General features: G+C 27.6%; 1 protein-coding gene across 2 annotated transcripts; it reads right to left on the reverse strand.

Annotated features, from left to right (window-relative positions):
* Positions 1-6,102: 6,102 nt before the first annotated feature.
* Positions 6,103-18,974, reverse strand: LOC129966181 (uncharacterized). 2 transcript variants are annotated; one of them, XM_056080584.1, is made up of 9 exons: positions 18,835-18,974; positions 17,586-17,627; positions 15,104-16,045; positions 14,049-14,205; positions 12,835-13,375; positions 10,279-10,448; positions 9,271-9,400; positions 8,055-8,267; positions 6,103-6,863 (listed from the first exon to the last, which is right to left on the reverse strand). In XM_056080584.1, the coding sequence occupies exons 1-9, from the start codon at positions 18,884-18,886 to the stop codon at positions 6,723-6,725; spliced, it is 2,388 nt and encodes a 795-aa protein (XP_055936559.1). In that variant the 5' UTR covers positions 18,887-18,974; the 3' UTR covers positions 6,103-6,722. The 2 variants fall into 2 exon arrangements, with proteins under 2 accessions (XP_055936559.1, XP_055936560.1); XM_056080585.1 differs by lacking the exon at positions 6,103-6,863 and having other exon boundaries at positions 8,144-8,267; positions 9,261-9,400.
* Between the last annotated feature and the right edge of the window lie 8,171 nt (positions 18,975-27,145).

Below are 27,145 nucleotides of genomic sequence, written 5' to 3' on the forward strand. Positions count from 1 at the left end.
TCTATATTCTACCAATAGATGGCGCCAGCAGAAAATGGAATATATGCAAAGTCAAATCACAAGCAATTAAGAACGGTTTGTATGGAACAGTGCATCAACACATACGAATACCAGTAAGACCGATTACTATCATGAAGTGGAGCGTCGACTTCACACTTTCCAGTGAAGTCACCGCTCCGATAAATTTCAGTGATATGCAATTCAGTAATACGATGATTCCAATAACCGGTCCGTTCACTTTTCAATCCGTTCACAGATTTCTCCTTTTCTGTTATGTTCGAGAGCTTCCATTGGACAGATCGTATCGATTGTTACTTTCCAGCGAAGTCACCACTCCGGTAAATTTCAGTGATATCGTATCGTGATCCAAAACCTGTAATCGAAATATCACCAGTAAGATCGTATCAAGGATTTGAATCACACCCCACTTTGAAAAGTATTGATCACTTGTATTTGTGACTTTTTGATATTGGTTACGTAATAACCGCTCGTAAAATATTCGTCATCCCTACTACCGACCGCAAGACCAGAGATACATAGACAAGAATACATACCAGAATATCGGGAAGATTGTTCATGATTGAGGTTGTATTTTTACAAGCAATAAAAAAAAACAGTCTATAATGTCAAAGTATTAAAATTCAGTGTTCTTTTGCTGATTTGTATACATTTTTATCTCTATCAATAATGAATGAGAATGGGTGTCCATACAGAAAAAAATTGTTGGATCAATTTGGGAAAAAAAAAAAAAAAAAAAAGCTCAATTTCGAAAGATTATGAACTTGTACTTTCTCATGGTTTTTAAACAAAGTAAAAAAAAAGTAATTATGGAATGCGCTTGGTTTAAATACAGAAGCAAAATATCTATAAATAGTATGCTGAGCATTAAAGGAAGGTGGAATAACTTCGTCATCGTTTAAATCAGCCAAGATAAGTTGCCTTCTATTAATTCGTATGCACTGAATACTTCTGAAGAAATGATATCATTTTCATGCTATAAATCGACATGCCTCTTGAAACATACTTATGCTTTCAGGAGATTCTAGCTTTCTTCAACAACGAATCGAAAATGGCAGATACCAAAGCTTTCCGTGGTATAAACAGGGTCAGATTAAGTCTTCTGGTGGCTCTTAGCTATGTAAATTTTGGATCTCCTTGCACTCTGAACTTACAAGGCCAAATTTTTATTTTCTCGCATTTGAAATATAGAGAAAGTATTGTAATCGTCAAAAATTCTAACTCAAGATTTTGACACATCTCTACGTTTTAGACCTCTTTGAGTACGAAAAACAGATTTTTGGGAAATGTCCGTCTGTCTGTAACAAAGATAATTCCAAAAACGCTTTGAGCTACATGAAATTTTTTTATAAGGTCTTTTTACCACATTTGTAGATTTCTATTAGATTTTGAACAAAATCCATTCATAAGAAATCTTTCTGTCCAGTTGTTCGAATATAAATTAACGCGATAACTATAAAACGAAGCGAGCCAGATTGATAAAATATGGTACGAAGAATTAACATCTACAATCCATACATCTACCCGATTTTGTGCTAGATCTAACAAGGGGTTGACCGTCTGTAGGTCTTTCAGAAACATGTATAAATGAGAACTCAGAAACCCAATGAGTTAAATATATCAAATTTGGTACGAAATTTCGTGATCACAATTATAGTTTTGTGTCAAATTTTGGTTTCAATTGGATGAGAAAAACGCGCTTTAAACTGAAGCACGATTTTCAAATACTATTATAACAGCATGACAAGTAATCATCGGCAAAAAAAAAACTCTCAAAGGATCACTCGATAGTTTCTGTAAAAATGTTTAAATCATGCCAAGATTTAATTCATTGTACACCAATACTATGCAAAGCGTTCTCAGGAACAACCCCTTTAATAGAGAGTATGTGAGAAAGTTTTGGGGAGACCTTTCCCACTGGCTGGTTATCCCACTGGTTACAAAATCCTTTCTTTTGCTTCCGATAATGGAACAATGTCATGGGAGGAAATATTTGAGAAAACAATGAAAACGGTTTGAATTGCAGGGAAATAATGTAGTCTATCGTTAAAAATAAAGTAAATAAATAAAAGTAAAAAACAGTGCTAGGATTTAGGGAAAATTTCCACATATTTTCAAATTACTATCAGTAAAAAGATATTTTTTAAAAAAATTCTGGAACGGCGTAAAATTTTTTTTGTGTAATAATATTCTCGAGAGTTATAAAACAGAACAAAATTCACCTAATTTTCGATTTAATAATTCTAAGAATTTTTTTAAATATTGCTCGAGAATGCACATTCTTATCCTCCAAGATATTCATGTGCCAAATTTGGTAACAATACATCAAATGGGCTCACTTATTTAAAGCCATTTATAAGAGAACCATGCATGTTACATTTTTAAGTTTTTAACAGAATTTTCGCTAAACATGATTCTTATGTCCGGCCATATTACGGTAACACAGCTTTGCCCACTTGAAACGGGTTGTGAGATGTACCGTTTTAGTTAGTAATTGGCGAAAAAAAGATTTTATATTTTTCAATTTAAGATAATTGATCGGTTTTTTTTTTAATGTTTTTACCTATACACTTTGTCGGTATATTAAGTTTTAAAAAATTGCTTAAATTTTTTAAACTGACCCCAATATTTTTTTATAAATTAAAAATGTTGTCCAAAATTATGTGATGAGGCAATTATACGAAAACCTAGGGTCAAGTTGCAGCATATTACAATTTGTAACATGTAATTATCTTCATGTAGACTTGATTTAGATAATTAGAATATTTTCTTTAATTATTAATATGCAGTCAAATATCAACCCACTTCCGCCGAAAGAGGTTCACTTATTAATATTACTACTACTAATAATAATAATCCCAACTCATTCATCTGATAAAGAAGCAATAGAAAAAGTAAATTACGAACTGATTAATAAGCAATTATAACAAGAAGAAAGGGAAAAGTTCCAGGAAAAAAAAAAAAAAAAAATTCAAACAAAGGGGGAAAAAAAGTGTTAAAAGGATTTTGAACCAACATGCAGATTCTGAAGAGATGCATATTGCAACTCTGATGATAAATCATATTATATCAACATCCAATTACAAAGCAACTTTAGGGTTATTTTCGGACAGATTACATAATTTCGATCAGACGATGAAAATAACGTCTCAACTAACACTCTTCACTCCCCCCATCTTTCCGCGCAACTACAGGCAGATTAGATTTAAGCCCCAACAGATTTACTATACATCACATTCGCTTACGCGGTGATATTGGGTTTCAAACCGAGAACAGTCGAGCTCTAAAGGCAAGACATTTCAAGACGCAATAAGATGAACAAATATTACAACTGAAAACGTTTATTTTTGATAGAGAAAGTAGGAAACTAGATTTAAATAAGTTAAACATGTCCAAAATTATTATTCAGATGCTTGAAATAATTATTTTCTTAAATGATTCCAAAATTCCTTAAAAAAGTCATTGTATGGCATAAAAATTAAAATACTAAATTGGCACACATTATCAACATAAATATTTTATTATGAAATTTGAAAAAAGAATTATCTGATACCATTCATCAATTAAAATGCATATTTTTATTTTATTTTTAGATTATGTTGAGAATCTTAAAGAAAAATGAATTATTAAACTTGCACTCATTAAAGCTCCAATGCACGCATCCTTTAAAATAATACACATAAAATTTAAATTTATTGGCATTCTGATATCTTACTTTAAGCTATTAGTTCTAAATAAAACTGTCTAAACATTCTATTTGCATAAATTGATGTAGAATTTGTGCAAATAGAGTATTTTGAAAGATTAATGTCTTTAGATAATCTACCCAAGTTATCTATTATAGATAGGTTATCTTTAGCTTCTTTAGAATAATAACTGATATTAGCATGAAATACATGTTGAAGTTTATCAAATTTCACAAATCAATACATTCTAATGTCTTAATTGTAGCAAAAAAGAAATCATATTTGTACATTTTTTATTTTAATTATATTATAAAATAAGGAAGGATAATATATGTGCCATTATTAAAACAAAACTAATATAAAGAGATACAACCAAAAAAGAAGTTAGCGAGCAACATAGATCTTTTAATAAACAGATTAATAAAAATTTCCGATGAGATCAATGATAATGTGTCTGTCTTGAGTATGTTAAGGACAAATTATTCAAAATCATTAACACACATTGAGAAAAAAATATGTATGTTATAATGTTTATAACATAACTTATTAGGAAATGTAAAATGGATTAACAATGCGTTGACTTTCCCCCTAAAATTTAAGACATGCAGTAAGGAGAGAAATTCTTCACAGCAGCTATAGATTAGATTTCACTAAAAACAATCTTGAATTTTAAAAATGAAACCCTTTCAAAATCACAAAACACTTGCTTACGAGTGGTTATTAATAGACAACAAATGACATGCCTACATTCCATTTCAATTAATGTAATTAAATTATATAAAGCTATTTAAAACTAATAATAAATTTGAGAAAAACTATTAGAGAAACAAATTTAAACAAAAAAAATATTTTTATTAAAAGAAACCATAAGAAAGTTCCATTTAATTTTTTAAAAATTCTATAAAGTTGAATTATTAAAAATAATATAAGTCTTCAGAATAAGCAAAATGATGAAATAAAAATTTGATATCTCTCTTTAATATTTATGAATTATAGATGAGACAAGTACAATCATTTCAAAATCATCAATATTAAGATAAGAGCCAGTCTGATCAAATTATATAAAACATGACATTTAATCACAATCTTTATAACCATTTATACAAATTTTTGGCACCATAGAATGTTAATTCTATATTCAAAATAATATACAAAACAGGTAGATTCATGGATAGATACAATTCTAGATAGAAACACTTAAATCATAAAAATACTACAGAAAGAAACTAAAACAGGAGAATCCTTGAACAAAGAATTGAATGAAAAATAAAAAACACCTGAAGAATGTACTCTTAATTCTGATTAATTTTTGTCATTAATTTTAATTATCAATAAGGCTTAAGATAAGTAAAGTCTGTTCTTCATTGTTTTAAAACTTCATCAAAATATATTTAAATTTTTTTAGTATAACTCAAAAACTATAAAACTAAAAAAGTTTCAAATAATAATATTCTGTAATTCTAGAAAATTTTCGCTACAAAAATTGGATACATTTTTCACAACTTACATGAAAGATAATCATAAATGAAATTGTACATGAATTATGATATTTCACTTCCTTTCAGAATTTCTACAAAATGATGTACCTCAAATATGAAAGGCTCACACACAGATTTCTTTTTTCTTCAAATACCTTCTCTTAAACACAATTGCAAAACTTAGCAGCTTGTATTACTGGTTTTTAACATTCAAGCATCAAAATTTAGCTTATTCTTAAGCCACACAAGAATTTTGTTAGCTTTAATTAATAAGTTAAAAAATTAATTTTTACAAAGCCATCTAAAAATTTAATGCACTATCTTTTTAAAAATTATATTTAAAATGATGTTATTACCATTATAATATACTAATAATAAAAGTGACTATTATCCAATTTTACACAATTGATTATTTATGTATCACTTTTTAATTTTAATATTATTATATTAAATTGAATAATTCCTTGAAAATAGCCAGTCCAAACACAAGCTTTTAGGAAAATTCTTAATATGAATCGAAGTTATTATATCAACAGAATTTCTAACTGGAACATTAGCCAAAAATTACAAAATGGAAACTAATATTTGTTTCTAGTTCTAACAGTTCAGAAGTATATATTAAAAACACACAAGAGTTGTTATTCCTTCATTTGCAATTTCTATTTTCTTTTCAATGGAAAATATTTATTTATACTTAATTCTTAGATTTGTTCTCTTAAGAAAAATAAACCATATAAAACAATGTTTAAAAATAAATTGAATGTAACAATAAAATTATGATTAAAATTGAATATATTGGTAATGAGACTAATGATTGAATATAAAATATATTTTTTTTTTGGCAATTTTATACTATCAAAATTTCATATTTAAATATTCAATTAATATATTAAATGATTTTTTTATTACATGTTCAACTTTTTATTCAAATGCATTGATTAAAGAATTATCAATTTTGAATTATTCATTGGCAAATGTGGTAAGCAAATGTATAGGTCCTAATTACAGGGTCTCAGACAAATTATTACTCAGAACTAAAATCTTAAAAATAAGGAAATGTTTGAAATGAAATCAAAACAGATTTTTAAATGTACACAAATTCAGCATTTTGAAAGGTGTTACATCATTTTTGAAGAATAGAAAACAAATCCGAATTCTAACAATTTTTTTTTTAATGAAGTAGAAGGCAATAATATGATGATCAATTGTGTAAGAGTTTGTCATTTTTGCAATGTTTTATGTCACTTCAAAAATGTTTATCATAGAAGATTCAGAAATGCAGAAGTCAATTACATGATTTTATAAAATTAGAAGAATCGTAGATTATTATAGAGGATTTAATAAATATATAAGGTAGGCACTCAAATAAATATTTTGTAGGCAGATTTGAGAATAAAATAGAATCATGTGTAGCACATACACAAATAAAATATTCTTTCTTAATAGTACATCTGATGAAATTCTAAAAAATAGTATTACTGCTGGATTGCTGATCTAAATACATAAAGGATTCTCCCGATAACTGAACAAAGCTAAATTTCTATTGTATATCATATACAACTTTTGTGTTACTGGAGGTCCACTGAAGAACTTTTTCTATTGGAATATTTTGAAGTGCAGCAACTTGAGCTGCAACATGAATGGCCATACCAGGATGAGAATAACGAGTACCTTTTGGAGCCTACAAAAGAAAGGCAAGAATTTGTAACAAAAAAAAAAAAAAAAAAAAAAAAAAAAAAAAAAACTATTATTTTAGCTGACCAATGCATTGTATAAATTATTAACTTTAATACTTTCTACCTCATTCTCTTATTAAATAAATTCTGCTTGAAATCGAATGATGCAATTCAAATAAGATGTTGCCTTTAATAGAAATTATCACATATTTATAATTACGATGAATACAAATATAAACAACATATTCAGAATTTTTTCAATTTTGGGACAAAAGAAAATGGATTAAAGTTTTAATCTGTTTTTTTTTTTTTTTTTTTTTTTTTGTCAACAAATTTATACGACAATTCAAAATAATAGTAAAGTAGAACCTCGCTTAATGAATATAATTTGTTATTGAATCAACTTTTTCGACAAGTTCCATGTAAAATAGGATAATATGTTCCATTAAAAAAAAAAATCAATTTATAATAATTTAATTTATTATTTATAATATACAATTTCTTTACATAAAACGTTTTTTAAATACATTTATTTTTGCCTACTTTTCAAAATTTGACAAAAATGAGATACAGCATTATTGTTAAATAAATTTATAGTGCATACTATTGCTTTAACAAAGTGAGGCTTTCTCAAAGTGCAATGCAACAGTTTTTCATACTTTCAGTAATTCCTTTATTGAAAGATTGATATATTTATATTTCTTGATAAAATATCTTCCACAATTTATTGTTGCAGCACAGAATACAGTTCTATTATACAACTTCAGAAGTCGGCTCTTGGTTGAGTTTACATTTAAGCCTACATATTAAAGAAATACATCTTCATATCACAATGTGAAACAATGGTACTTAAAGTGTCTCACATTTTTTTTAAAGTTAAATATATAGTTTATAATGTGACATCACAATATAGCTTCATCATTCACTTTGAGAAACATTAAAAAATTACTGTCTTAATAAGTAAACTTTTTGTTCTATTTTTTATACAAACAAAACAAATACAAATAACTCTTTACGAGCAATGTTCATCAAGCGAGAATTTGACTGCATCAATTACTATACCACAAAACAGAATCCAATGTTTCGGAATTTTTAATAAAAAATATTCTAAAAGATAACCAAAATGCAATTTCTACAAAAAAAAAAAAAAAAAAAAAAAATGTATGCACTATTACTGATGTGGAACAAAAACTTACCATTCTAGGCACAAAATAAGGAGCATCAGTTTCAAGCAATAGATGTTCTAAAGGCAGCTTTCTTACTACTTCATGAGTTGGAGTAGCTGAAGGAAAAGTGACAAGATTTGTAATTCCTATAAACACATTAGGAAATTCATTTATCCATTTCTGAGCGGTAACCCAGTCGCCAGTGAAACAATGCAGGTGAAAAATAGTATCTTTAGGAAAAACCTAATTGAAAAGAAAAAAAAAAAAGTAAATTAACCTTTTACTGAAGAATAACATTGTACAAAAAAATGATTTAATGTCATATGAATTAAAACAAAACAAAATTTTCAAAGTGAGAAAATGAAAGACGAAGGGTTAAAAAAAAACAAAAAAAAAAAAAACAGCAAATGTAATATATTTCCAGCAATAAATACCAATATGATCATCGTTATAAGGAAAACTTGAAATAACAAATGTACAATACTTTAAAAATATGTTTATTTATTAATTGCTTTAAAAAAAAGAAGCAGCTTTAAAATTAAATGCTCTAATGTATTTTTCAATACTTTGAAGAAAGAAATTTAATTTATAACAAAAGTATATTTTCATTATATAGACAATAAATCAATGATGCCAATTAAAGTGTTAAAATAATCATTACAAAAGAAAAAGAAAAAAGTTCAAATTTTAAGTTCAAAAATTTTAGTACTCTTAAACTAAAAGCTTTTAAGAATAGTTATTTTGTTCTGAAAGCAGAATAATATTTTACTAAAAATACTGATATTTAAGATTTCTTAGGGATTGGAGGAAAATTAAATTTCCCCCACTAATTTTGTAATTCCTGGACATTTTGAAGAATAATATCATAATAAATTAATTATTGGGCACTATAATAAAGATAACCTAAAAATTCAGCAAGTTACATAAGATGACCTCAAGCAGTTATAAAATCTACAATTCTGAAAGCTTTATCAAGGCATTTTTTATCAGAATAGCCTATTTAGAAATATTTTTGAAGTGTTTTGTAAAGGATTTAAAGTAGGTGATGGTCTTTGTAAACTCACATCAATGGAATAAATGATGATTAATTCAAACGTGAAATGAAATTTAAAACTATGATCTTACCCAAATAATACCAATAAAAATGAGATAACTATTGAAATAAATTAATATATTAATAACAATATATAAAGTATTAAATAAAATATTTTTATATGTGGAAACAAGAGTCATTACCTTCACTTACTTCAAGCATAATTTTAATAGTGTCATCATCAGCATCACGGCAATGGATAACCAGTCTCAATTTTCTTTCACTTGCAATTTTTAACTGCCTTTTAAAAACATTTTGTTGCACATCTCTTGGACATCTATTTCTGATAGGGAAAAAAAATTATGTAATAAATAGTTTACATTTCTACTACATATTCTAACCTGCTATATCAAGTATTTATAAAATGAATTTTTAATGTGCATGACAATAAAGATCTTTTTACATGAAACTCAGTAGACCTTTCACCCAATTTTTATATACTTTTTGGGCAATTTATTTGCAAATAATTCAAATAAGTAATGATAAGTAAAAAAAAAAAAACTTGTATACCAAAAAAAAAAAAAAAGAATTGCTACAGCAATGCACTACAATAAAATAAACATATTGTAATTGAAAGTATTGCTACTCATCAAAGTTTTTGATGACAAATTTAGCAAGTGGGTTGGGGCATAGCTATTTTATTCACTGGAAGATTAAATTGCTTTAGCTTTATTTACTGTAAATATATGTAAATAACTACTATAAACAAATTTCAGCTTGTCTTCACTGTCTTAATTAAAGTCCACTCAATATTCACAAACCTACCTGAACCATAATATAATAATTAGTATTTTCTTCATTGTTTATATATATAATTCATAGTGATGCAATACATGATAAATAAAAAGTTACACCACCTAATGCCGTGATAAATAATTTCATGCTTTCTCAAAAATAAAATTTATTTTCATGCAATACTTTCAATGATGGGAAAATATCAATTAAATTCTCAATTTATTAATGAGAAATTTATATTTAAAAAATGCAAAGCAATACAAATATGAAACATAGTTTTTCAAACATTTTTTGCATAGAAATTAATATTAGAGTTATCAACTCTAGTATATTAATTATCAAGTCTATATAATATGGCTGACTCTTATTGTAAGAGATAACTGAAAATTATTTTAGCTAATAAAAAATGATAAATTGAAATATTACCCCTCTGAATAGTCTAAACCAATTTCACCTAATGCTTTCACCTTATGATGGTCAAGAGCAGCTTTCAAATCTTCTTCTATTTGTTCATTATAATTCTGAGCCTCTTTAGGATGACAGCCAAAAGCTCCCCAAACATTATCTTGTTCAAGATGTTTCTGCCATATATATTTCTGAAAATAAATGATTTAAAGTACCTTTAATAAAAAGATTTCTAAAAATAATGCATTATAGCAGTCAGGTTATAATATTACAATTAAAATGAGTTTAAGATTACTTTAATACAATCAACTAATCTCAAAAATAATCCAGGAAAGATTAAAAACTAACAAAAATTTAAACAAATTTATATATATATATATATATATATATATATATATATATATATATATATATATATATATATATATATATATATATATATATATATATATATATATATATATATATATATATATATTGGAAAATTGAATCTTATTTAAAAAAAAGATTTATCTTATAAATCTGTAATATTGTTTTCTTACATAGTTAGTCTCATAGAAATGAAGAGAGATAAACAAAGGAAAGAAAGAGGATTATTTATTTTTAATGGATGCCTAGTTAATGGCCCCAAATTCCCCCTTATCAAGGAAACTATATAAACCAAGAGAGGTAACATGTCACATTAGTGATTTCTCTTTTTGGAATATTGATCATAGAGTGAAATCTCCAGTTGTTTTATCATGAGTTCTGTTGTGCTGCTATTTAATTAATGATTTACTGCCTGCAAATGAATTGCTGATATATGCAGATACCATCTTTATGAATACTTCAGCTCTGTTTCAAGTTTTCTTGTGGAAAAAAACGAATCATCATCCATTACACAGCTCACATAATTTCTTTCACAAAATACTCTTACATAATTATCCACAAAAATATTCTTAAAGATCATTTTAAAAAAAGATTTGATAATTTCTATTTTATTAGTCTAAAAAAATTAAATTAGAATAAAAGTATTTAAATTACTAGAATATCTTAGCAATTTAACTATCAGTCTCAGTAAAAAGTTGATTCTTTAATTAAATGAGACACAAATTCGTCTTAAAAAATATAAAAATTCAAGATTCAGAAGAAAAAAATTGCTTTTAAAAAAAGATACAATTTTTCTGATGAAAGGATAAAGTTAGATTTTTGTTTTCCTCATATAAAATGAATTTTTTTTTTCAAGACAAAATATTTAAATAACATATAATTTAAAAATTTATTTATCTACTGCAACATTCTTAAAAAATATTTATATACTAAGGGGGGGGGGATTAAAATTTGAGAATGATGAAAGCTGCACTTAAAAGTTATAAAAAAATAATTATTCATTACTTTCATTGAAAAAGAAAAGAAAAATGTCTTACTAAAAATTACAAGATTACATTGACCATTTGATCACATTGATTGGAAGACCACAAAATTATATTATGAAGTCATATCAGAAACTTAAAATTAATTTAGAAAATTTTCCCAGCACCTGCAGTTTTACTCATAAGTTTCTGGATTTGATATAAGATAACAGTTTTTTAATTTCCATTTAATAAAATAAAAATGAAACTTGATAGGACAACTTTTTAAATTGAAAATTATCTCTTGGCTGCATTAAATTTAACAAAATATTACTTCATTATTCTTTACTTATTTATTATTCTAATTTTCTTTGTCATTTTATTCTAACCTATAAGTTTAAAATATTGTTGAAAAATCTTTAATTTTTTTTCATTGTATTTTCAATGAATTAATAAGCAATTCTTTGAAGTATTGATGAACCTGGATAATTTTGAGTATCAATAAAAATGGGCACCTAAGTTATTTTTAAAAATTTTTAATTAAAATTTTAATTATGAATTAAGCTGCATTTTGGGGCATTTATGCAATCACTTCCCTAAATATTAGCATGCAAAAATGAATTTTAAGTTGTTTAAATTTTTTAATTGTCTTTTTAATGATATACTAATTTAATAAATGTGCAAATTTTTCCTGAATTTTGGTAATTATTTAAAAGGATTTATTTGGCCAATTTCTAATAATAGATTATATTCTTGTCCAGAAATTCAACCTGTTTTCATAGTATCATTAAATATTTTGTTGCAGGATTTTCTTCCATTATTGAAAACTACGGAAATAGGATTCCATTTCATATCTGTGTAGTGTACAAGATGATGAAAGGTGAATTTGCAATGCCATGGAAGTTAGATGGGAGAGAGAGATGAATTGGATAATTGTGTTTTGAATACCACTATAATGTTATGAAAATAGTCCCCACCAGGAAAGTTCATGTATTCAATCAATATAAAATACACAAGTCTATTAAAGCAACGTGATTTCAATATTTGACAGTATCAAGGACATGAAATTATGTCAAAGTGATTAAACTAAAATTAAATATAACCAATATTCCTGGTGAATCAGCAGGTCGCTATAGGTAGTTAGTTTTTTTTAAAAATGGGTCTATTTTAGATTAAGCACATTATATTAAACTTTTCCTTTAACTAAAAATTTTAAATTACTTTAGTGTAATATCAAATTTTTTACCTTAGAAAATGTAAATGGTTTGCAGAAAACTGCAATACATCCTTTGTAACTTTCAGGATAACTGTTTTTATGCTGAGCCATATAATCAGCATATGTACCATGAAATCCTTGTCGATTAAGCAAAAAATCGAGATGACAATGTGCATCAAAGAAACCTGTTGTAGATTTCAGAGTCATTAAAATATCAGCATCATAGCTAGGTAATTTAGCTACATTATTTTTATTTCTAACCATTCTTTTTTTCCATTTTTCTTGTAACAAATTGCAACTAATGTTCTCTATCTTGTTGCAACCACAGTTTTCGGGTTCTGAAACTGCAAAATGCTGACCTGATGACTGGGTTTCTTCTTTTACAAGACAACTTTCATGTTCTGAGAGATTTGCAAATTCAATTATATTTTCACAAACAGATTCAACATCTTTATATGCTGTGGCTTTCTCCTGGTCAAGAAATTGTGAATACCTTGAAGAAAATTTACAATCATATGAAAAATTCTTTCTCTCAGTTGACTGTACTTTCAGTTCCTCATGCATAAGATGCCTATAATAAAAATGTTAAAATACATAACTAAATAAATAAAATTCATTTTTAACATACAGTTAAAAAAGAATTGCATCAGTAAGTAATATTACTTTTTAATGCAGAATCAATCTTTTAGAAGAGCTAAAGGTTATTTTAATTCTCAGATTTTAAAAAAATGCCATAATAGCATGTCCAATGGTAAATGCCTAAGGTAATAGCATTTAAAAATGGTATAATGAAAAATTCACTCCCTTTTTGTCATAGCTAAGCAATACTTTTTAAAGATCACTTATTTCAGCTTTGTTAAACTTTTACCCATCTTCTATCAATTAATAGTATTATGAAAATTGGAAAAATGCCAATAAGTGCATATAATTTAAAATATTTTAATAGTGATCTAATATTGATATTTCATTTTATATACAACCTATTAAAAATTATGAAAGCATTAAATTTGAATTAATGTTGCAGTGAATAATTTTTGACTTACTTAAGATATAATGAAAAACAACAATACAGATAGTATCAATTATTCAAATTCAAAATTCCTTCGCAAAAAGTATAATTATTTAAATCCAAAGATATTTTTAACTACATTAGCTATTAAAAATATTAATGTCTGACATTTCTTAATTACAAATTTAAAATAAATTTTAGTATACTAAATATTGTAAATGAAAAAAATATTTACTTTTCCTTCATTATAAAATTATCATTTCTGTATGAAGCATTTAGGATGTTGGAAGAATTTTCTTCAGATGAAGAAATTGAATTTTCGGCAGAAGGTGGCAAAACATTAACTGATTGATAATCTGATGGATTACGAGTCAAATCTGGAGATATTTCCCCTAAAACATTTAAAAACATTTTTATGCTTCAATTAGGAAATAACATAAAAAGCATCTTTTCAAATTATTAAATTCAAGTTTTAAAAAAATGAAACTTCTAAAGAACTTCTTAGTTTAAAAATAACATAAGAAATTTGAAAATAAAATATTTTTTGAAACTTAAAAACTTAGAAAAAATGATTTGGGGATTATGAAGATTGCTTTTATAAATCTATGATGAATAATTTCCATGCATTTATTACCCAATTTTGGAATTAATATTTTTAATAATAAAATTTCAATTTTACTTAAAATACGACTCAAAATTTCATTATTAGCACACTTATTTTTTTTAAACTGATAAATAAATATATTATTCATAATTACAACTGAAATAATTTAGCTATTTATTCACTGGTGTATTTTAACAAATTTTTTTAAAAGATGCAACAACAGAATATTTCAAAATCCAAACAATGCTTTAGTTATCTACACATAAATGATTACAGGGAAAAAAATATTAACTTATGCATCATAAATCACTAATTGAACAATTTTAAATAAAAACCATTAAAAAACAAATATTTAATAGATGTTAAAAGAAAAATGTTAGAAAATTGAAACATTTGGTATAATGATAAATTTTAACTGATGAAAAGCATTTTATTCATAAAGCTGAGAGTTTGAATTCTCTGTTTCTATCACTTATCATTCAAGCTGATAAGACAGATAACCTCTTATGGATAAATAAATAAAAAACTCAAGTGCAAGACAGAACTTATTTTGTGCAATAAACTATTATGAACTTTGCACCTAACATCAAATTAAAATACCTTTAAAATCCCAAAATGTTTCTACAAAATGATTATAACTATGACATAAGCAATTAAAAAGTATCAAATTAAAAATAAAAGCTTACCAACTGAATTCATACAATAAGGTGAAATAAGAGTAGCATCAGAAGTGTATTCTTCTAAAGGTACATTCTCTAGTTGCTGTAAAGCTCGGAGTCTGTTTTGCTTCAGCCATAAATCAGTTTCATTATTAATGTCCATATGCAATGTTTCTTGAATTGAAGCCAAACGACTGTTCTCTACCCAAGAACATAAATCAGATGAATTATTTTGAAAAGATGGACTGCATTCATCAACAACTTGGAAAGAAGAACCATTCCCTAGCTGTTGCAATGCTTCGAGTTGATTTTCCTTTCCCCGTAACTCTGGTTTATTATTAACATCCATAAATAAGGTTTCCTGAATCGCAGTCAAATGATTATTCTCTACAAAATAAACCATATCCATCTGATTATTTTGAAAGACTAGACTACTTTCCTCAACCACCTGGTCAAAAGAATCGTTCCTTAGTTGTTGAAATGATGAGAACCGTTTTTCTTTTATCCATAAATCTGATACATTTTTCACATTTGTATATAAGTTTTGTTGATTCAATTTCAAAGGACTGTTGCTTACACAAGGAAAAACATTTAACTGATCATTTAGCAAAGGTGGGCTGCATTCATCCACAACCTGTTCAAAAGAATCATTCCCTAATTCCTTCAAAATGCACAATTGGCTTTCTTCCATCCATAAATCCCATACATTTTTAGCATTTGAATGCACAGTTGCTGCTGCGTCTAAATTATTGTTGTTTAACCAGGAACACATATTCAACTGATTATCTGGCAAAGATGCAGCACATTCATCAACTTCATTGGGAAGAAATCCATATTCATTTTCACTTATTTCCATTTCATTAAAATCTTCAGATGAGCATATATTATGCATATTTTCTTGGGTAACAGGAAGATGATTGGCAGGCATAACCTTTGCCTGAATAATATTATTCTCACTTGTAATAGAAGCTATAATAGAAATTTTATATATATATTTATATGCTTTATTATATAACTAAATATTTATATAATATTTAAATGCTTTATTACATAACTAAAGTTAGATGGAGATAATTTCTTTTAAATTAGATAAAAATTATAATTTTATTATTATTGCTTTTGAATTGTAAGAAAGTACTGTCATTGAATAAAAAGAATGTCCCAAATGCATATATAATAAAGAAATTTTAATTTCAGCACGATAAAAAGTTTTTGATTCATTTTAATTCTCAGCTTAGGTGAATCACCCTCTAAAAGCAGTCAGACCATATTTTAAGAGATTTAATGTGATATGTAATATTCATTTCTCATTAAGAATTATTTTTAAAATTCAATTGGCACATATCTAATTACAATAAATACTTAATTTTTTTAAGAAAAAAATTTAGAATTAATTTTACTTTGCTTAATAAAAGGTCTTAATAAAAAAGATTTTCAAAAATTCAATTTTTTTTAAACAATAAATAAATTCTTTAAAAAAATCTCATTCCTTAAAACTATATTTGATTATATTCTCTATTTCTGTTGAATTTTTTTTTTAATATTAATTTTACAATCATATTCAAGTTTCAGCTAGAGTATAAAATCTCTGAATTCATTAATATTTTAAAAGAATCCATAAAATAGAAACTAGTATTTTTACTCTGAAATCAATATTAATTCTCTGTATTAACTATATGCTATTGGTAAAATTTAATGGTATGCCACTTTTGAACAAGTTAAGCACTTTTTTTTTTACTGACTCATTGCTGGCATGTGATTAACAACCAAGTGCCTCATTATCAATTGTATAAAAAAAAGAAAAAATAATTAATAAACCAATTTTTATTTAGTAATTTTTGATGTGAGAGTTAAATTTTTAAAAATGATACCTGAAATATTTATAATGCATTAGAAAATAAATAAAACATACAATTTGTATGAAATGTTTGGAAAGTTGACTTTTTATGGATGGCTGACTACATAACACAGGATAGAGCCATTATGTAAATAGAAAAATTATTCATAGTAAATTAGCACATTTCAAAATATTTAAAAAGCATGCAAAAATCAGAAAATAAGTACTTAGTGCCTAATAAAATGAATTAATTTTTAGTGGTAAGATATATTTACAGCCACAAAATTTAGATAGCAGTTTTCGGCTAAATAATTTTAACTATAAATCTCTTCTTTTTTATTACTTAAAGAAATGGCACCTTACCAAGTTTCATGAAATTCACAGATTAAAGAACTTGCAATATTGAAAGTTCTATTTTTAAAAGATATCACAAAAAAGTTTAATATTTCACGCAGCCCACTATTTTGACATGATAACTATGAACTCTCAACATCGATGATTACAATCACATTTTATGATAAAAGGCTTCCCCAAAGTGTCCAAAAAAGATTGGTTCAGATATATGGAGAATTAAAAATTAATACACAGAATTGAAACATAATTTGAAAGTCAAATTGATTATTAATCTGGTTGTAAATAATCACAGATTTACTCAAAATATAATTATCTTACTTTTTTTAGATGGTGCTTCAAGAGATTTTATAGACTTCAGAGCTAAAAATATATAAAAGAAACTAAAGTCAATAATAGATAAACAATAAGAGAAAAAGATACTTTAATAATATTTCATATTATTTACTGCTATATTTAAATAATAATCAGCTGAAGGTTTTCAATTAAGGAACCAGAGAACAGTTTATTCTAAAATAGCAAGTTTGAAACAGGCATATTATTGCAGTAAGAAAATGTAACAAACTGAGATATGATGGAATTTTTTTTTCTCTCATATAGAAAAAACAAGTTAGCCAAATTCTATTTGCAGAAATATTTAAATCTGAATAATTATGTTTTCCCTCACTTTCTTACAAAGGTGGACTTTTCAAGATGCCAAATAATTTTGAAATTGCATCAGTAAGAACAATAATAAATAGTTAAAAATCATATATCATTTCAACATTACCATAAATCATATCTACTTCCAATTATAAAAAGAGATGAAATGAAAAAGCAATAATGACCAACACCAAGTAAGTGAGAATAATGATGAATCACCAAAATTCATAAACATAGAATTATAAATACTATTTAAGAAACAAATCAGAATTATCATTATTGTGGATAATCATTCAGTGTAAAATATGATATGTTGTCACAATATTGATAAATCTAATCTTAAAAATTGATTTTGAACAATTTTAATCTCATACAGGAAATAAATTAGAAACTGGCACAGACTTACCCATAAATTCAAATTATATAGATAACTTAAGCCAGGATAGATATGTTATAACTTTAAATGATCCAGCTACTACTTACATCTTATACTATAAACATAAACTTGAGAATTTTTAATTAATGATTGTTGATTTAAAAAATTATAGATATTTGACCACTCTAAGCATTTATATGAAAAATTATCAACATAATACACACATATTATTAAACACTATAGGGATTATTTCGCAATCAAAATAATCCCGAATTGTGTTGGACTAAATATTAATTTAGAATGGATTATTCAAAATGTAAACAATAAGAAATTTATAGCTCATTTAATAATATCATTAATCTGAAATAGCAAAATACAATTTAGAAATCAGAACAAAAATACAAACTCTAGATCGATAAAAAGAAATAATATTACTTATTATGCAATTCTGACAATATGAATTAAAATTTTGCTCACAATCTTACTTACGAAATGCATTAACTTAAGCCACGGTTCTTTTTAATAATATTAAATCGTTGTTCTAATGCTCACCATTATTGAAAATCCTAACCCGGCCATCCACTTTTCCATTAGGTGGCTTCATTATTCAGCTTACGGATAATTTGCCCATAGATAGATAATTAGTTTTTCTTGAGGTTTAAACCATGCGGGTTAAAATTGCGCAAGACAGGCCAGAGATGGGAGATCACGCATGCGTAGAAAGAAGCTTGCGCATGCGCTGTTCACATTCAAAACATTCTTAGACATGCGGACATCGGTTAGCGAAAGAACGATTATACAATGTAAGAGGACTATTTTCTGAACAGGAATGAGTGTCTCTGCGCATGCTCAGATTTAACTGGAGAAAATGGAAGCATTAAATTAAGAGTTTAAAATATCATTATATATATTATAAATATCAGCTTTGTAAAAAAATGTTTTGCTTTATTATCCTTTTCTCCTATTTAATCATATATATATGATTAAATAGGAGAAAAGGATAATAAAGCAAAGCATTTTTTTACAAAGCTGATATTTATAATAGTGTAAATTTTTATTTTTAATAAGTCACTCAAATGGTTAAAATTCAAATTTAAATCATTTCATTGAATAATTTAATTAAAATTATTTATATGCCTATCTACACATATATATGCATAATTCTGGATAATGACACATTTTAAATGTTATACAAAAATCTAAATCAAAGCAAAACAATTACAGAATAAATAAAATAAATAATCTAAAAGTATTTGCATACAATAATAAACTTAAAATAATATTATATCTGATCCAGGGTGCGTAGTGTGAAATGGATGCAAAAATTAAGCACTTTTAAACACTTTTTAAGCACCTTAGTGAAATGTTATCGATTAGAGCTGCCTGGTGGATATTTTTCCCCCAAAAAAATTTCTAAGTTCGTTAACATTATATGATCGTTCTCTCGCTATCCACTTCCATTCTTGACACTGAACAGAAGTGGATAGCAAGAGAACGATCATGCTATGTTTAGGAACTTGAAAATTTTCTGGTGGATAGCTCTGAAAGTTTTCTAATTCCGTTAACATTATATGATCGTTCTCTTACTACCCGCTTCTTTCAGTTTTGTAATGGTTGCGACTAGATGGCATATCATGCGAAATGAACGAATGCTTATCTCTCTTATAATAGAGTCTGTATCAAATGAATGTAGAAATTAAATTCAAAGGGTTTGAAGCGGTATGGGACGTGTGAGGATAGAACCTGGGACCTTTAGGTTAGCAGTCCAGTAACTTAACAATTATACCAAAACGATCGTTCGGGTAGAAGAGTTGTTACTGGCTTATATGCGATTCACCACAGGTTTTATAAAAGGAATTTTTTAGCAATCCAAAATAATTTATACAAAAATATTTGATATTTTCGCTCCAAATCGATCTTTTTAGCTTAATCTTCTATCTAATATGACTTTTAAATTCGGATTGCAACAATGAGCAGGAATTCAGTTGTGTTTTGAGTCTAAGGGTAAATTCGCGCGCATGAACAAAAATTTACTATTCGAACACAAACAATATAGAAGGCTAGAACACTACGACAATGTTTTTTTAAGAAGACTGGAGAAAATATTTTGTATATATATATATTTGCAGTCGGTAATATTTCATTAGTTAAATAATTACACCCTAATAAGTTGCAAAAAAAAGTATTACTAAATAACTTAATTTACAATTACACAATTTACATATCTCAATAATTTACTGTGAATCTCCTTTATTTGGCCACGACAAAGCAACTCTTCTTAATACCGTATTGCAAAAAAAAATGCCGATAATACAGGATGGACCCACAAGGTATGCAGCGTCTAATTTTTAAAGATTCGGATAGAACATGTCGAGTATTTTGATGTATAACATATTGGGTATATAGTATCATAGTCTAATTAAGGTGTAAAGCTTGTGTCATGAAAACTTCAAGAAATGAGAACAAAACCATGTTAAAATAAATGTTCATTGAGAACTTTCTATATAATAGATTTTCGACATGTCGGCAGTTCAAATAAATAAAATGGCGAAGTTTGGAATCGAAGTTCTAAATTGTTTTCTGCAAAACACATGTTTCAATTTCCTTGACCTCGGTTTCAGTTGCTGCTCTCAAGCAATCCAATGTTGAGGGCTGCATGAGATACACTGTGTCTTTCAAATGTCCCCATAAAAAAAGTCGCACTTGTTAAGATCCAGGGAGCTATTCGGCCATTCTCTAGCATTATTTGCTTCGTAATGGAATCTAACTCGATCAATCTATCGTGAAAATGTTCAGCTAAGAGATTGAAGTGCGGTGAGGTCTATGACTATCTTGCGTAAACCAATAATCGCTTATCTTGTCTATGCCATGCAAGAATCGGATGTCACCGTCATTCAAAAACTTTCACTTTCTGAACAATAGGTTCTTGTCTTGCATGCATCTCTTCGCTAGCACATTGTCCAACACAGTGCCGGTTTCCTTAGATCTTTTGTACGTTCTTTTGATTGTCGTGCCATTTATGTTGTGGTGATGTCTGTTTTTTTTTTTCACCGCACTGTGATATGATTGCAATTCATGATAAGTCAGCACCATGAAAACACGTTTAATCGAATATTTGCTCATTTCAGAATCACAACGAATACGTACATTACACAGAAATTTTTGATTTTTTCACCGCACTGTGATATGATTGCAATTCATGATAAGTCAGCACCATGAAAACACGTTTAATCGAATATTTGCTCATTTCAGAATCACAACGAATACGTACATTACACAGAAATTTTTGAGCGAATAACGCGCCCCTCATTCTCACAAACCTGTTTTCTAGCTTTATATGTAGCTGCAAGAATTTGCATGTTCACTTGCAGACACGTTTTTCCTCTCATTGGTTGCCACAAATTTGCATAATTACCGAGGGAAGTTTCCATGTTGGGCAATTGTCACATGCATTATAATTTGGAATACACACTGTCGGATTCATAATTAACGCTTTTCGTGTAATGGGGTCAATTCATGTGACGTAAAAGTCACGTACTTCTTGCGCTTGGCATTTAAGTTTCATCCGCACCGCTTTCGTCGATCAGTCTGTCATTAACGTTCTCCGCCAAGTATGAAGCGGATATTTTGTTTACATTTGAAGTTATAATTTTTTAGTCATTTTCTTTCCTCTTATTATGTGTTAACAGAGGAAATACTGGTGTGCTGATGGATGCATGCTTTAATGCGGAACACAAGAGTGACTGTCATGATAAAATGTTTTCGTATTTTCCTTTCAACAATCCTGACTTGGGTTGATAGCTTTGGTATAGATTTTTTCAAGCCTTCGAAATCGGTGATATGTTCCGATCATTTTGAAGAATTCATTCAGTGTGTGTCCATTTATTAAATATAGCTGTTCCAGTAATTTGTTAGAAAAACTCTTCGAAGGGAAAGAAATCGGTAAGCGATTTGCCACCAAAAACGATCAAACAAAATCGTGAGTGCATTTCTAATTTACTTTATTCACATTTGATGAAATTTCTGATAATTTTGAATATGCTTAGAAGGTTTTAAAATGTTTACATGATTATTACATTGCATTTTTTTACAAAATCTTATCTAAATTTAATTAATGTAAGTAAACAAACTCCTGTTGCAAAAATAACAACTGCTATAATGCTAAACTTAGGTGGAAGTGAATATTACTAGTTTTCTAATTACATTTGCAGATTTGTGATGGATTTAAAGTGAATTTATATCAAACAACTCTTCTATTGTTAAAAATGAAATGTCAATAGTTTATTGTATTTAAACGGAAATTGAGTGTTATCATAAATAAGTGTTATAATAATAATATCCTGTTATAACACTGTGCACCTCAGTGATTTCTGTTTTAATAAATAAAGGTTTTTTTCATTGAAAATCAATTTCCATATCAACATTTATTATATAACTTTTATTTCCAACTTCATTGCTACATGCATGTTTCACTTTTTTTTTTCTATTTCTTTAACATATCAATTTTGAATTATAAAATTCTGTGAAAGCATAAAAGTGTTTCTTTCAATTCCTCTTTATATCCTATTTAACTTCTCTCTCTCTCTGTCTGTATATATATATATATATATATATATATATATATATATATATGACCTTATTCTTGTTTATTAAATTTAATGTATTGTATGTTTTTGTTTTATTTTATGATATTCATTCAATGTAATTTTTATCAATGTAACTTTAGCATTTAAAAAAATTTCATAAATGTTCTGCTTTAAAAGAATATTGTTCAACATTATGTTTTTATTAGTGATAAAAAAACTGTTCTTTAGTATCTAGGATGTTTCTGTTGAATAAAATTGATTTCATCATTTACACTGACATTCTTGTCATACTGTGTTTATATTATTTCTGACTAGAAAAATAAATGTTGATAAAAAGTAAATAGTTTCTTTTTAGTTTTTTGAATTAGTGAGTACATTAAAACATACATTTGATCAAATTTCTTCAAACAATTATCACATATATTTGATCTCTCTCTCTCTCTATATATATATATATTTGTAATGTGTAAATAAAAATTATGAAAGTGTGATTTTGTTTGTTTTCCTTTAATGAATTCTACAAATTAAAATGAAATTATTTATTCATAAGTTGCATAGATTTAAAAAAAGGTATCCATGCCTTTTATATTTCATAATTTGAAATTGTAAATATAATTTATTGAATAAATACTAATTTGAGTTTCATGTTCTTTCCTCTGAGCAAACTGAAAACATCAAAGTCTCAATATTTATAAAAGTAATTAGATAAGAAAAAAAAATAATTTTATTAGTAAGCTTTAAAATATTAAATTATCTAAGAGTAATAATTATTTTTAAAAAGAACTAACTGGGGGAACTATATTCATAAGATTCAACATTCAATACTATTTAAATAATATCTAAAAAAGAACATATGTAATTTTTCAAAAACACTGCCATAGTCATTTGTCAAAATGTATCCTTCGGATAAAAAAAGGGAGGGAAAGGAAAGAATAAAGCGTCACCAAACGAATTAAAAAGCGATGCAATGATGCAAAAACAATAATTCCAGTGAAAATACTAATTAAAATTTTAATATAAGAAATAAAATTATATAGCTAAGAAAATTTGGAGAAAATAATTCAATCTTTAAAAAAAAATCAGAAGTTTTTAATAATTGATCGGCTAGCGTAATATTTACTAAACAATGGTTTCGTCAACGTTATCGGCAGACATCACGATATGCGCAGAACGGTTGAAAATTGAACAGAAACGGTTTGTTTGGTACCTGACACGTGACCGTGAATTGACCCCATTAGACTATGATGCTATATTCGAGGACCCCATATGTTACATATCAAAATAATCGTCTTAACGTGTTCTATCTGGATCCGTAAAAATTGGATGCTGCATACCTTGTGGTACACCCTGTAGTTGTCTATGTTTTATCTGGGAGCACGGCAGTGCCCCCGCCAAGTCGAGCAAAAACAAGCGGCACGGCCGTACTATCCTTTTCTCGAAGCAGTTCAGGCCATTTTCAACCCCCTATAACTTCGTTATGGATAAAACTAGAAGCCTGAATTTTCAGTAACCAAGAAGGCATTATATAAACACGGTATATTTCAAATTTCATTAAATTTGAACCAGTAGTTTAAGAATTATAACTAGTCAAAGTTTGTGAATTTTGTCACTGACTGACTGACAGATCATCAAAACTCTAAGGCACTTCTAGCAGACATAGAAGCTTCAAATTTAGAATACAAATAGTGTTTAGTGTATAAATCAAAGAAAAACTAAAATATCCATGTAATAATGGACGGATCGATAAATTTTTCGAAGTTTCGAGCATTATCCATTTTGTCGGCAAATTCTTCGCCAAGTTTGCCACCAAGCTCTCGTATCACTGGCTCGGCATCCGGCAGCATCCAATACAGATTACTGTAAAACTGTCTTTCATATGATGACACTATTCTCTCTGGGAAAAATTAATTAAAACTCAAAATTACAGGTTTCTAACAATATCTAATTTGAAATAATTCAATTTGAAGCTGTGGAAGCTGCAAACGCAATGGGTGACTTTCAGAAAATCAATCTGGTAGAAGAAAGCAAACTGATCTTCAAAGTATGATCGCAAAACTTAATGTCGATCAAAAAAGAGTCTTCGATATGATCACAAATAAAATGGACACAACCGATAATAACGCTGACGTTTTACGCTGTTTTGTGTGTGGAACTGGTGGCACTGGAAAGAGCTTTTTAATAGAAACTCTGAAAATTTGGGTTAAGACGTATTTAAACAAAAAAAAGTGGCAGTTAGTGCTCCAACAGGAATAGCTGACTATACATAGAATAGATTGACTATACATAGACTATTGCAACTGCCTGTAGAACACAAGCAAATACCGAAGTACAAACAACTTTCTGATGAAGTGCTCCTTCTGAGATCAGATTTGAAAGAAGTAGTGTTGATTATAATAGACGAAGTGTCGATGATATCCAATGTTTAACATATATTTACTTACGCTTATCTGAAATATTCGACACAAGAGACGATCAGAATAGGTAGGTTGGAAAAAAACATCTTGTAGTTTTCGGAGATCTCTTACAGCGTTCGCCGGTAAAAGAAAAGTCACCTTTTGAAAAACTATCAACTGCTGAAACTAACAAGTTGTTAGGTTCCCTCAGTGTACCGAATCTGTGGACCGAACTGTTCATATACGATGAACTTACAATTAATCTGCGACAGCTCAATGATTTTGACTCTGTTGAAATGCTAAATAGAATAAGATTAGGTGTGACTACACAAAAAGACCGCGACTTACTCTCGACTAGATTAATAACTCTCAAATCCAATTCAAATGAAAACAGATTAATTGAAATAATTGAACACCTCGCGAAACTTCCTGATGATATCGTTTGCTTATTATCTACAAAAAACATGTGTCAACAATTAAATACTGCAATGCTTAAATCTCTTCTACATCCCAAAATAAAACTTACAGCTGTAGATAGCATAAATTTCCCCAGATACCTAACAAAAAGAGCTCGTGAATGCATAAAAAAATATGAAGACGATGCTTCTATGACTGCAGGCCTGGAAGAGAACATAATTATAAAAATAGGAGCAAAAGTCATGTTAAGGCGAAATATTGACGTGAGTCTTGGTTTAGTTAATGATTCTATCGGTATAGTGCAAAGAGTAAAGGTTGATCTGGAAAATACAAAAAATAATTAAGAAAATATACATTGCATTTAATAAAGAACATGTTTACGAGCTTAGTCCGATCAAAACTAAATTTGAAATTATTAATAGAGCTTATGTTCATCGCGAACCGTTTCCCATATGTATAGCCTATGCTATAACTATACACAAAAGTCATGGTCTAAATCTAAATAATGCACTGATGGATATTGGTTCTGCAGCGTTCACATCCGGTCAAGCTTACGTGGCACTTCCGAGAGTTACAAGTCTGGACGGCTTACATCTAATAAATGTCGACTTTGCAAGTATTAAAGCGCAGGAATCCTCAATTTGTGAATACAACAGACTAAGAAGCATTTACCGTCCAGACTTGTCAAAAATTGTCACATCAAAGCTTAGGAGAAAAACCCATAGAGACAGAGACTGGGCTTTGAGAAAAACTGTGGCTGAATCTCAAGAAGTAGTACCGGAAAAGAAAAAGGGGAAGACTACATACAAAAATAAGAAAAGGACTATCTACAAAAAGAAATGAGATGCCATCAAAAACATAACTTGTAAAAAAAACCAAGTCTCGCAACTCAATTCTTCTATCGTAAAAAGTTGTGAGATCCATGCAAAACCAAGTTGGTCCATTTATTCAGTCCCTACTTAAGGGTCCTTCTGTCTTAAGTTATTACGTAATTAGCTAACCTAACAACATCTTATGGTGACCATATCAATATTAAAAATCTTTTATGGTTTAAATAAATAGATTGACTTGGCAATCGCACTAAACAATCTAATTTGATATAATATGTTAATGTAATCTAATTTAATGTAAAGATACATTGTGTTTTCATGTGATTGCCAAGTCAATCTATTTATTTAAACCATAAAAGATTTTTAATATTGATATGGTCACCATAAGATGTTGTTAGGTTAGCTAATTACGTAATAACTTAAGACAGAAGGACACTTAAGTAGGGACTGAATAAATTGACCGACTTGGTATTACATGGATCTTACAACTTTTTACGATAGAAGAATTGAGTTGCGAGACTTGGTTTTTTTTACAAGTTATGTTTTTGATGGCATTAAATTTACTTTAATTGTTAACCAGATTTTAACCAGGGAATTATCATAATGAAATAAGCATAACATATTAGAAAAACTTGAA

This window comes from Argiope bruennichi, chromosome 4, assembly GCF_947563725.1.
Source record: "Argiope bruennichi chromosome 4, qqArgBrue1.1, whole genome shotgun sequence".
Lineage (NCBI taxonomy): Eukaryota > Metazoa > Arthropoda > Arachnida > Araneae > Araneidae > Argiope > Argiope bruennichi.